The sequence below is a fragment of the Gymnodraco acuticeps genome, unplaced genomic scaffold, assembly GCF_902827175.1.
Source record: "Gymnodraco acuticeps unplaced genomic scaffold, fGymAcu1.1, whole genome shotgun sequence".
NCBI classification, from domain to species: Eukaryota; Metazoa; Chordata; class Actinopteri; order Perciformes; family Bathydraconidae; genus Gymnodraco; species Gymnodraco acuticeps.
Window position 1 is genome coordinate 2,296,559 of NW_022990238.1, and position 12,430 is coordinate 2,308,988.

The 12,430-nt window shown below is 39.6% G+C and overlaps 1 protein-coding gene across 1 annotated transcript in view; it reads right to left on the reverse strand.

Moving 5' to 3' along the window:
- Positions 1-724: 724 nt before the first annotated feature.
- LOC117548476 (adenylate cyclase type 9-like) overlaps positions 725-12,430 on the reverse strand; it is a 32,194-nt gene continuing 20,488 nt past the window's right edge. The window contains exons 2-9 of the mRNA XM_034219796.1: positions 10,208-10,380; positions 8,346-8,453; positions 7,749-8,005; positions 7,497-7,599; positions 6,724-6,932; positions 5,762-5,921; positions 5,321-5,463; positions 725-4,878 (exon numbers count right to left, since the gene is read on the reverse strand). Coding sequence (XP_034075687.1) covers positions 3,582-4,878; positions 5,321-5,463; positions 5,762-5,921; positions 6,724-6,932; positions 7,497-7,599; positions 7,749-8,005; positions 8,346-8,453; positions 10,208-10,380 — 2,450 coding nt within the window. The 3' untranslated portion in view covers positions 725-3,581. The remainder of the gene's footprint in view (positions 4,879-5,320; positions 5,464-5,761; positions 5,922-6,723; positions 6,933-7,496; positions 7,600-7,748; positions 8,006-8,345; positions 8,454-10,207; positions 10,381-12,430) is intronic.

The window sequence follows — 12,430 nt, forward strand, 5'->3', positions numbered from 1 at the left end:
TACAAATGTATGATAATACACACCATTAAAATGTTGCGTACAAGAAAATATGTCATTGCTAAAACATCCAATAATGTAAGATTCTGTGAAGTGGCTGTTATGCATAATGAGCACCTTTACCTACTTAACATTTTACTAATGATACTTTTGTACTTAACTTTAGTATATTTTTGAATGCACATTTTGTTAAACCGTTCGTCTCCTTATGTAAACCATTTGATTAAGTCTTATTAAAGTATAACATTAAAGCATTATATTACAACCACTTTCTATTCAGATCTACCATATTCACATATATAAAACACTTCCACTTGAAGTCAATGTGTTTAATGTAAAAGCTAAATAGTACCTAACTAATATAAGCTAAATGTAAGCCTACCTACATAATTTAAAGTAATAGTATGTATAATGCAGCATAACTTACCCTTCTATTTTGCATATAAGATTTCCATTACTCATTCAGTTACTTGTAAGCAGAAATTAATATTGACACTAGTTTGAATTAGACTGAATTTTAAACTACTTTATTTTATGTTGGGTAATTTAATCTATGGCAATGTTAAATATTGTATAACAGCGCTTAATGTTTTGTTTGTGAAATCTCAATCTACAAAAGCAACAAGGCAATGCAAAGTATAGTGTAAAATACATACAGTATAACACAGCATCAAATACTAAAGTAAAGTACAAAATACAGAATCAGAAGTAGCGACAGGGTACACTGTAAATTCAACCAGACAAAATGTACCATCATTTTATTTTATTCAATTGTGACCTTCACTTGCATTTACCCATTAACGTGCTATGTACACAAACATTTCTAAATAAAGCAACAATGCCTTAAAACTTGGCTGTAGCAGGCTTCTGAAATACTGCCTAAGTGCAGACATCTAGCAGTGTCTCGCCCATTTTATTAGCCCACTTTTTATTTTTAGAAAAAGAAATAAAGGACGAAGCCTTATTGTCTTGCATGTCATACTTTTTGAGATGATACAAATGGAGCATTGCTTACAAAAACACACAACCACACAGTTTTACAAACACACTTTTTTACAGACATGCAGGCAAACTGAACTAACAAGTGTTATTCCAACATAGTCAAATTACACAGTTCTTTAGACTATTTAATACTCTAGTACATGCGTCTATATAAATAATAGAAAATGCTCAGAAACTATACAATATAAAGCCATACTATACATAAAAAGTGAGCTCCTTTCCAAATGTCCGTTAACAGTGAATATATAAATGTTATTGAACAAGCACAAGATAACCTGCAAATTAAGGAGAAAATAAGATACAAAAAAGCTCTAAGTGATGGCAATAACACTCTTTGGCATCAACATTTTCACAGTGTGCCATTCTGCTGGGTCAGAATGTCACTTACATCTCGATAAATCAACCCAAAGTAATTTAGAATCATGTTGGTAGAAAAAGAAAAGGGCAGAAAATAGAAAACACAGCTATGTAATTATTCTTGTTTATCCCAAATACAATACTTATAGAAAAAAATGTTATCAAAATAACCAAGGAAGGAAAAAAAGAAATGTTTACTTGACACTGAAGTATCTTGATCTAGATTAAACACTTAAATAATAACAAATATTATTCTAAAACTACCTTTATTTTAGGCTGGTAAAAGGGTTGTGTGCCCATAAGTGTAAAGGAAGGCATTTCCCCTTTCAAACTTAAGAAAAGGCACTGCTTTTTTTACCTTAGAAAACATCTTTTAAATTAAAGGTATTTATAGCACAAAAGTTAACATTATCCTGCAAAGCTTAAGATACATATTTAGTGTAAACGAAAGCAACACAGAGCAGACAGTGAAAAAAAGTAGAAAGTTAAAAGGCACGAACAAAACAGCCAATTATTAACTTATTAGGCATTTGTTAAAATAACTTTGATGATAAAAGAAGGAAAATGTGTCCCTTATGTTGTATGCATTATTACTTTAAAATACTGATTGGTTTAAGTGATGTTAAAGATATTGAAATATCAAAAGACACTGAAGTGGATGTCATGGTAAAACGCGTTTGCCTCTGAGCACACAATCCTTTTTGTTAAGAAAACAATAAAAGAGAGAACATGTAACAGCAACCGAGATGTACAGTTTAATCAGTTTGATTTCCTTCATCATCTGACATAATAGAAGTCTATAAGGAATAAAAACACATACAACAAAATACATTTGTTGCACTGCCTTTGCAGTTACAGTGCCGTTTTTACATTAAGTTGCATGCCATTAAAAGTATGAAGCAGCTAATGCATCCAACTGTTTCCATCAAATAGTATATTTCAAATAATACAATTAAAGACCGTAGCTTCACATAGAAAGTTCAAGTTTTGTGTAACAATAAATATAATAGAGCACATTTAGTTTAGATTAGTGACATTCCACTTTGATTATCCATGTCTAAAAAGCCATATCACCTAAACACACAGTGTAATCCATAGCAAAACCTAGGCAGTTGTTTTCTGTAATTGATCTACGGTCAAAGTAATCTACAGGTACAGCAGTGCCTTGTAGGATCCATCTAAATACTCATCAACATCTAACACAGTTTGGGTACCCATAAGAGTCCAAATCATGGGGGAGGGCACAGAACTACAGATCTAACCTCGTCTACGATGCTGCTATCGTTGCAAGCATGCTGATTAAATGTGGCTGGGACAGGACACAGTATTGAGGTAAGACAACGATCTTAACAGGGGCCAGAGAAAAAGCTGACATAAGATTTTGTTTTGCCCCCGACTGCGTTCCTGAAATGTCTGTCCTCATCCTGCAAGTCTTTGATTAACTCATAGGCAACTCGCTTTATTAAACTGAGCATGATATTCTTCCTACACAGAGCCATAAAAACAAACACACAAACACACTCACGGTTTGCATGCAAATACGACGCACAGCTCAGCCTTGTTTGCCCTTAGCCTGTATTGATTCATTTCTGCTGTGCTTCTCATGAAGAGTTTTCTGGTACTCATGAAGAACAAGGAAATAGACTCTGTTGCATTGTAGTTCAGATTTTACTATAACATATATTCCCTTTAATTGACACACATTGTGATTATCTTCATGTTGTAGCACTTTCCATATGTATAGTAAGCTCTTCTTTAATAAAAGGCATAATAGCAAAGCATAGTTTACAAAGTTGTAACAAAATGTAAGCTGGTTTTCCCAAAAAGTTTGCTTATTTACAGTTTTCCCTTTTTATGATATCCTTCTGTTACTCAAAAAGGCTTAGTCTACACATAATTCTAGGCACTTAAAAGACACAAAATAAATGAAGATTAAAGGTATACAGATAATCAAGTAATGGGAGACAAATGAGATCTATAGCAGGCAAGAAAAGGTCTGTGTGTGCCTGACGCTTTGAGGTCCAGCCAGCACCCTCCACTGATAATATCAGCCAATCAGATTTACACTAAAAACAACCTGCTGTCTGCTTTCTGCAGAGAAGAGGCCTGCAGGTCTTTCTCTGATTCTAGGACCAAATATATTGTAATTCTACAAATGCCAAATGGCAGGAACAAGAGCTTAAAGGGTAGACAGTTTACGATAAAAGCGCCATAATATGACATTCTTAGAGTCGTGTTAATTCTCCAACATTACTGTCAGGCGCTTCATCGCATTTGTCCTTCTTTATGTATTTTTGGGACGTTATGGGCGTATTTTGCTGGGCCGATGATGAGATGAGAAGCTGTTGGTTATTTGCAGAAGAAGTTGGTCCGTCTAGGTGAGATGAAGGTCTTCTGGCATTAGAGGTTTCTGTAGAGGAACGCCTGACGGCCTCTTTCCCGAGGCTTAGCCCTTTGATGGTTGAGGAACCAGCACTGTGTACCGTAGTATGTGTGCTGCTCGCAGTTAGGCTGGTTGCTGGAACCATGCTGGCGATTTCCTCAGTGGGTGAGCGTCCGATGCTACCATCCACCTGTGCCCGAATCTCTGGTGACACTGAGAGCTGGTACTGAGGCACAGGGCCACTATCACTGCTCTTCGGGTAAAGGAAGGTCTTCATCTGACCTTTTCCTTTGACGTTAACTGTGCCCCGATAATCAAACTCATAATCCATAGCACTAAGCACACAATAGCTCTCCTCACTCACCTGCACACGGCACTCCACCCCTGTTGTATCCATGCGACTGGCGATGTTAACCGTGTCGCCCCAGATATCGTAGAGAAGCTTAGTAGTGCCAATCACTCCCGCTGTCAGAGGCCCGTGATTGAATCCAATGCGAAGCTTGAAGCCAAAACCCAGCATGTTCTTGTTGAAGTCGTCCACCACACGCATCATTTCCAGGGCGAATTCGAAAAGAGCGCGGAGATGTGCGTGAGGATGTGGCGCGTCAGCACACTGCTGCGCATTGAGTCCTGCTGCTGCCATGTACGTGGCACCGATAGTCTTGATCTTTTCCATATTCGAGAACGTAGGCTTTCGTAGCAGCTCGTCAAAGTCTCCAATTAGCTCGTTGAGGACACGATAGCACTCCTTGCCTCCCTCGTAGCTTTCCTCGTAAAACTCACTGAAGTTAACAATACTGGCAAATATGACACCCACATTGTCGTGGTTCTTGGAGTAGCTCTGGGTGACCTTCAGCTGCTCGGCCACATGGATGGGGATGATGTTGCGTAGCAGCCAGTCGGCCTGGTCTCTCATGTTCTGGATCTTGATGCGGTGTTGATCAGCCTCAACGTTGCCATGGTAATGCAGGCGGTGGCTAACTTCAAATTCACGGTTAAGGAACAAGATAAGGAGAAGGACCAGGAAAAAGGCAACGCAGGCCTCAGGGCCCAGCAGGTCCTTTGGGGTTGGGTCTGGAGGACTTTCAGACATGAAGATGGAGCTGTTACTGAAGCTGGTATTGCTTTTAACATCCGACCTGGTGGAGAGACAGAGTGAGATAGAGAGTGAGAGAGAGAAACACAGAGGGAAATGCAGAGAAATTAAAATCCTGAGGTTAAAACAAATCTTTGTCTTATTTACAGCATCTATTTCAAGTCTTACTACAAAGGCTTTTGGCATACGTTTCTTGCACCCTTCTACATTTTTAACACTTAATCATGCACACACAAGCCTGATTTTCAGCAAGTGTCTACAGAAAACAATAAAACTGACTATGACATCAACAATGCTAACAATAATAAGTACCACAAAAACAGACTCTTAGCAATGCTTGAAGGGATAAAACAAACAAAAAGCTCTAATTAATGCTTTAAAATAAAGTCCATGTAGAAATCCAGCAACCTATCTTTTCTTGAAATACAATGGGTAACCCAGTGTCATTATGTCTCTGATATTGAGCTCTATTCATTATGTCATACCTGCAGGGGGAGCTGAAGATCAAGGCAAGCATTGCTAGTCCCACCAAAGTTGCTAGAACTGAGCGCATCCAATAGCTGAGTTGGCAGAAGTTACAGTACTGAATGATAGCTATGATGACAGCACAGCAGATGAACATGGTGAACTGGGGAAAATATGAAGCGCAGAGTCATTAGTCAAAAGGTCCCATAAGATTAGAAAATACAATTTGCTGACTGTAGCCTATATTAACATATTGTACCATTAAAAGACATATGCTGATAATAATTAAGCCGGATGGACATTTTTATGGCAGCCCTACAGGGAGCTTCTTTATTGGTCAGAAGCAAAACTCAACTATAAGATTTGAGAGGAGGAGAATACATCTGATATGATGACAGCAATCAAATGAATGTAGTTTTGAAAAGGTAAACAAAGAGAAAATATAAAACTTGAAAATCCACCTGAATTGAGAGATGCATGTCACAGGTAACATGGGAAAAGACTGCCACAGTGGGCAGGGACACCAGGACGGCTCCTATAAAGTGACGCGCTATCCATCCTGAAACCACTCTCATCAGCATCCGAGTGCAGTGCAGCACACTGTCCAGGTAGAAAGCCATACTGAAGAAGAAAAACAATAACTCATTTTACCATAATAAAGCAGAAAACAGATGCCCGACAAAAATATGGCCATGTGATTTACATGGAAACTAATCCTAAAGAAAATCTGTGTCATCTGGCCCATCCCTCCACTTTCTCCAGAAAAACTTGCAAAAAACTCCAAAGAAAGCAAACCATTTTTACCACTTTATAAATTACTATTCGTTCTAAAACATATTTAAAATACCACATTTCAAATGAACTACTACAAAAACAAAATAGTCAAAACTGTGCTGTCACATTAGTCACATCAGATTTTCACTACACAATTAACTAGGCAATAATAATTTATGATATCAGCACAATTTCTATATGACATTTCTTTGCAAAACACAATCCTTGTTTATCCTGCATTTTGACTCTTTTTTGGCAAATTAATTACAATCTGGATACATTTAGTACATCTATCCTTTGTATCAGGAGTCTAAGGAATAACAGTTTGTCAGCCTCCTGTGAGTAATGGACAATTTCCTGTCACATTTGCTGCATTAAGGTGCAGTTCTTCATGGTTTTAGTGTTAATGTTGCATGTTGCACAATTAGGAGCAAACTCTCCAATGTGGAATAAAGAGCCAATTGCTATTTTGGGATTATGCCTTTAAGGGAAGAAAATGCTAACACATTAAAACAGGAAAACATATTTGCCGGGTTATATTTAACTATTAATTTTAAATATGTGGTGGGGGATTGTGACATTGACCAGCAGACTGTATTTAGCAATGGGACCACACTTTAAAACCCACAGTCTATATTCAGTATCTCACCGTATAGCAAACAGAAGGGCCACAGCCTCCAGCAGGTTGGCTCCAGCTGTCAGAATGAGTGCTGGTGTGGACACGCTCTGCTGGGTGACAAGCGGTCGGAGGAAACAGGCCAGTGAGAGAGCCAGAAACACTAAACAGCAGAGCAGCATGTCCAGAAAAGAGCTGAATGTTGGACTGGCAAAAGTCTGCACCGGTGCCTGGGTTTCCACCTGAGGGTAGAAAGAGAGGGAGGATAAAACAAATCTAAAACATATGCGAAAATAGCAAGAAACACGTAAGAATAGGGATTAAGTTGCAAAATTAGAGTAATGCATTACTGAAAAGTAGTCTAACCAAGGATCTGCAGCATAAATGCATGATCAATAATTCATGATGCCTTGGAATTTCATTATCCAACAATCAAAAATAATTTAATGACTTAAGTAAGCCACTACTTAAATCTATTTCCATGTCAATGACCCAGATTCTAGAGACTAGACGCTGTAGCAACAGTTGCAGACATGACAGCAGGGATGCACTTCTGAGGTTACACCAGCAGAGGACATCACAAACTAATACAAAACTACTTTTAAGGTCCTGCAGTGATTTCTATTTGCCGCAGTCTTGACCAGTCTGGCCGTAACACAGTGCTAATAGGCTTCCCAGACAACAGATAAACTCCAGAGGAACACAGGTAACGCACCCAGGTAGAGACAGCAAGTAAAATATGCTGACTCATTAAACATGCATACATGCAGGCACTGTTATGTCATGCACAAAAACAGCTCACACACCTCTTCCTGGTAGCTTATCCGGTAGGCAGACTCCAGGCTGCTCTCAAGGAAAGTGAGGCTGAGCTTGTTTATTGGGGGTCTATAGAAATAGTCCTTCATAAGGCTGTCAAAAAAAAAAGGTAAGTCAGAATTAAAACTGCCCAAAGCTTAAAATTGGCGCGAAAATGAACATCAATAGCTGAGATTGACATTCTGATCAACTCTACATCATGTTTAATGTTTTTAATGTATTCATCATTAGATCATTCTTACCTGTCCTCTTTAATAACGTCCACAAAGTGAGCATCGCTCCTCTCTCTGAAGTTCTTTGAGCGTAGGGGGATGAGCGCTGAGTGGTCCATGCCCATGGTTCCTCCACTCCACGTCTTCTTCTCCTTCTCCTGCAGCATCTCACACAGCGACGTCTGGCTGTTGGTCAAGGCCTCCAGCTGAGGACTGAGCAGGCCGTTCAGAACTTTGGGGCTGCGTCCTGCAGAAACCGCTGGGGAGCACTTCAGATTTGTAATGTCCTAAAATGAGAAGAGGGGGGGAGGCAACATCTGACTTTACAAAATAGCAGAAGCTGTGATAATGATGATGATCTTTTATTTGGAAAAAGAGCAGCAATTAAACAAAGTAGTCTAAATATAAATTATAAAGCTAAAGAGTGTGTTGTAGTGACACCAATTCAAATGTGTCTTTGGCACACTTTATCTGGGAAGTCCTATTTCTTTTTAAAGATTTTCTATTAATCTTTTTTGCTGCTGGGTATGAGGAAATGTAACCAGGCTGGTTCATGTACTACATATAATGAAATATAACAGATTGGACATCAAAAAAGCATACATATAAAATCTATCCAAGGCTAACCTTGGTGTTGATCTTGTGGTCGTCATGGCAGCCATTGTGCACTGCTCCTTCCTCGAGAACCGGATCTTCCACTGGTATCAGAACCACACTGCATGATATACAAGGGGACTGCAGGGGTGTAGAGGTTGGAGGGGGGCATTATGGAGGGAGATGCAGCATATGGAGGCAAGAAGGAAGAAAGATTAATACATTGAAAAATTAATATTAAGGGAAGCATGTGGGTATAAATAAGGGCAAAAAGATGGCAAAGATCACGAGAGAAACAGTAAAGGAGAGGGAGTGTAAACAAGAGGGAAAGAAGGCAAACACACTAGAACAAGGTTTGTATCTTTATCCCATCATCCTCTTCGAACTGAATGGAAAGTGTGTGTGTGTGCGTGCGCGTGTGTGTGTGTGTGTGTGTGTGTGTGTGTGTGTGTGTGTGTGTGTGTGTGTGTGTGTGTGTGTGTGTGTGTGTGTGTGTGTGTGTGTGTGTGTGTGTGTGTGGGTGTGGGTGTGGGTGTGTGGCCTAGCATTACTATACTTGTGGGGACCTAAATCTGCTTACACAGTCACGTGTGGGGACTCACCTCCCTTATGGGGACAAAATGGAGGTCCCCATGAGGGGAATCATTAATTTTAGGGTGAAGACTTGGTTAGGTTTAGGGTTAGGGTAAGGGTAAGGTTAAGGGTAAGGGTTAGGGTTAGGGTTAGGCATGTGTTGGTTATGGTTAAGGTTAGGATAAGTCTCCAGGAAATGCATGTAAGTCAATGTAATGTGTGTAAGTGTGTAAGAGTATGAGCTTTGTGTGAAAGTTCTGCTGTGCTATGAATGACCATGACACTGACATGTGCAGTGCCAAGCCAAAACACACACACACTACATAATGTAGACACACAAAGAAAGCACACTGTGCACCTACATGCAACATTAAACGAGCAGACATTTATCACCACACCTGGCTCATTTCTACTTTCAAACGTTGAAATGTCAGCAGAATTGTCTTAAGATGTGTGCCATTGTAGCCCTTCAGCGTTTGCCATTTCGGTATTTGTGCAAGAGCCACACTAGATGATGAAAACCTTTAAGTGAATGAGTCATTCGTTGAAGAAGAAAGAAGGGAGAAGGACATCCCACCTCCCCTGCTTGAGCGTATTACCCCTGCTGATTTTCCTGCCTACCATCATCCTCTTCCTACTCGTCCCTCACACCTATACATCCCCCCTATACCTGGCCTGCAAAGATCTAAACGATCCATGCTGGTTTAATAGGGTGCATGTGTACAGAAAATGGAGGGTAATTTGGAAGGCACATGCAGGGTTTGAGGGTAATTATAAGGGAATATTGTGCTACAACGTTTAGGTGTCGGTGACCTAGTGGTACAATTTGAAGGCAAATGAGAAATCCAAGGAGGACACAGTGGCTGGAAATGTTCTGGATTGATGAGCAGAGCATCATACTGGGTCAGTCTTTATGCAGACTACCTGCAGGGCAGCACAGTACTTTGAATTTCATAATTAATAAGATCTTACTCATTTGTTCTCATATTCGTATTAATAAGGATTTAATGAGGACTGAGGTGCTACCATGCCATGTAATTACATTAAACAATTCAGTTGCATTATTTTCACATGGTTTAAAGACGCTTACTTTTTCATTTCATCCACTCAATACAAAAGGAAGTTACTTGCATGCAAAGATGAAAACACTGATACACCCACAGGAACAAACGTACAGAGAGAGCGAAAATCAAAAAGGTTAGAGCAGAACATACAGCTCAGTGTTCTTCCTCAGGCTATATTGATGTGCAATGGAAAAGGATCCCAGAAACGTATTCTCGACAACATGGTGTTTCATTTTCTCAGAGATACTGTGCGCTCACCTTAGCGCTATCTGGTGGCAAGGGGCCGGCTGGAGGGTCTCCATCAGGTGTTTGTACCCCGGGGTTGGGGCACTGAGGGTCTGCATGCTCAGGCCCCACTAAACCCGACTGAGAACAGCCACAGAGAGAGTGAGGCTCCACCTTCCTGGCAGAGATCAGGTAGGTCTTCAGGCCTGACAAGACAGAGACAGAGAGAAAGAGAAGGATGTTACTCAAAGGGTCTGAATATCTCTAAGGTTGTGGTGACTGATGTTGCTCTCTCTGACCATTCCTGTGTTTTCTTTGAAAGCTCTATTTCTGTTCACAAAAATGTTCAAAAAGAGATAACCACAAAGCGATATTTAACTGAAAATATGAGGGAAATGTTTACTCAGAATTTTTCTTCCACACTTGCCCCTGCTAACATCTCAGTAAATGAGCTAGTAGATCATTTTAATTAAAAAATTAAAAAATGTATAGATGCCATTGCTCCAACTAAGGTAAAGGAAGTGTCTGGCAAGAAAATATCTTCATGGAGAAAGGCCATGAGCGTGAAAACAGAAAAAAGAGAATGTCGAAAAGCTGAACGCAGGTGGTGAAAAACAAATCTCCAGGTTCACTTTGAAATCTATAAAGAGAGACTTGGCCTTTATAATTTGGAATTGAAAAACGCACGACACTCTTTCTTCTCCGACATCATTACCAAAAACAAAAACAACGCACGTGCCTTGTTTGCTACCGTCGACAGACTAACTAACCCCCCAGTGTCAGTAGCCTCTGAATTTCTATCCACCAACCAAGTGCAATGATTTTGCCTCCTTTTTCACTGACAAAATTCAGAAAATCAGACAAGCAGTCAGTGCCTCTGCATCAGGAACAGCAAATGTGTTGTCTCTGTGTCCACTTAACATCAATTCAAACACCATGACATAATTCCATCAGATTAATGATAAAAACCTAGAGGACATTATTCAACTGAAATCTTCCTCCTGCTGCCTTGATATTATTCCAACAGGATTTTTCAAAGATGTTTTGCCTTGCATGGCCTCAGATCTACTTCATATAGTAAACAAATCTCTTCACTCAGGTATTTTTCCACAGGCCCTGAAAACTGCAGTCATTAAACCGCTCTTAAAAAATAATAATCTAGATGCTTCAGTAATGAACAATTACAGGCCCATATCAAACCTCCCATTTCTAGGTAAAATCATTGAAAAAGTTGTTTTTCAACAGTTGAGTAATTTCTTGCATTTAAGTGGCTGTTTCGATGTGTTCCAGTCAGGCTTTCGTCCAAACCACAGCACTGAGACTGCTCTTGTAAATGTCTTTAATGACATCCACTTAAACACAGACAGTGGCAGAACTTCAGTGTTAGTATTATTAGATCTCAGTGCTGCGTTTGACACTGTTGACCACAGCATATTACTAGACCGACTGGAAAACTGGGTGGGACTTTCGTAAACAGTTCTAAATTGGTTTGAATCCTACTTAAAGGACAGAAACAACTTTGTTTCTATAGGTAAATACACATCTGAGTTGACAAATATGACATGTGGGGTACCTCAAGGCTCCATCTTGGGGCCTCTTCTCTTTAACGTCTACATGCTACCACTGGCTCAGATAATGAAGAACAACAAAATAAGTTACCATAGCTATGCAGATGACACACACATTTACGTAACAATTTCACCAGGAGACTATGCTCCAATTCAAACACTGAGTAAGTGCATTGAACAAATCAATGACTGGATGTGTCAGAACTTTCTCCAATTAAACAAAGATAAAACTGAGTTAATGGTTTTTGGAGCCAAGTCACAACGTATAAAAGTTAGCGCTGAGCTTCAGTCTGCAATGTTCAAAACAACAGATAAAGCCAGAAATCTAGGTGTAGTCATGGACTCTGACCTGAGTTTCAACAGTCACATTAAAACAGTTACTAAATCAGCCTACTATCACCTGAAGCAGTGTTTCTCTAACTTTTTCATACCAAGGACCACTTAACCAATAAAAAAACACTCCCGGACCACCTAACTCCAAAAATATCCAAAGACACATCGTTTTTCTAGAACAGATTACAAATCGCATGCAAATGGTACCAACAAGTGGCAACATGTGTGATGAAGGTGTTGCGCTGGGCTATATCATGCAATCGAAAGTGAAAAATGAAATGAAACTTAAGCTCGCTCCATTGCGGAGATATTCCCGTGAGAGTGTGAAAAACTTTAATTAATTCATTTCAAATGT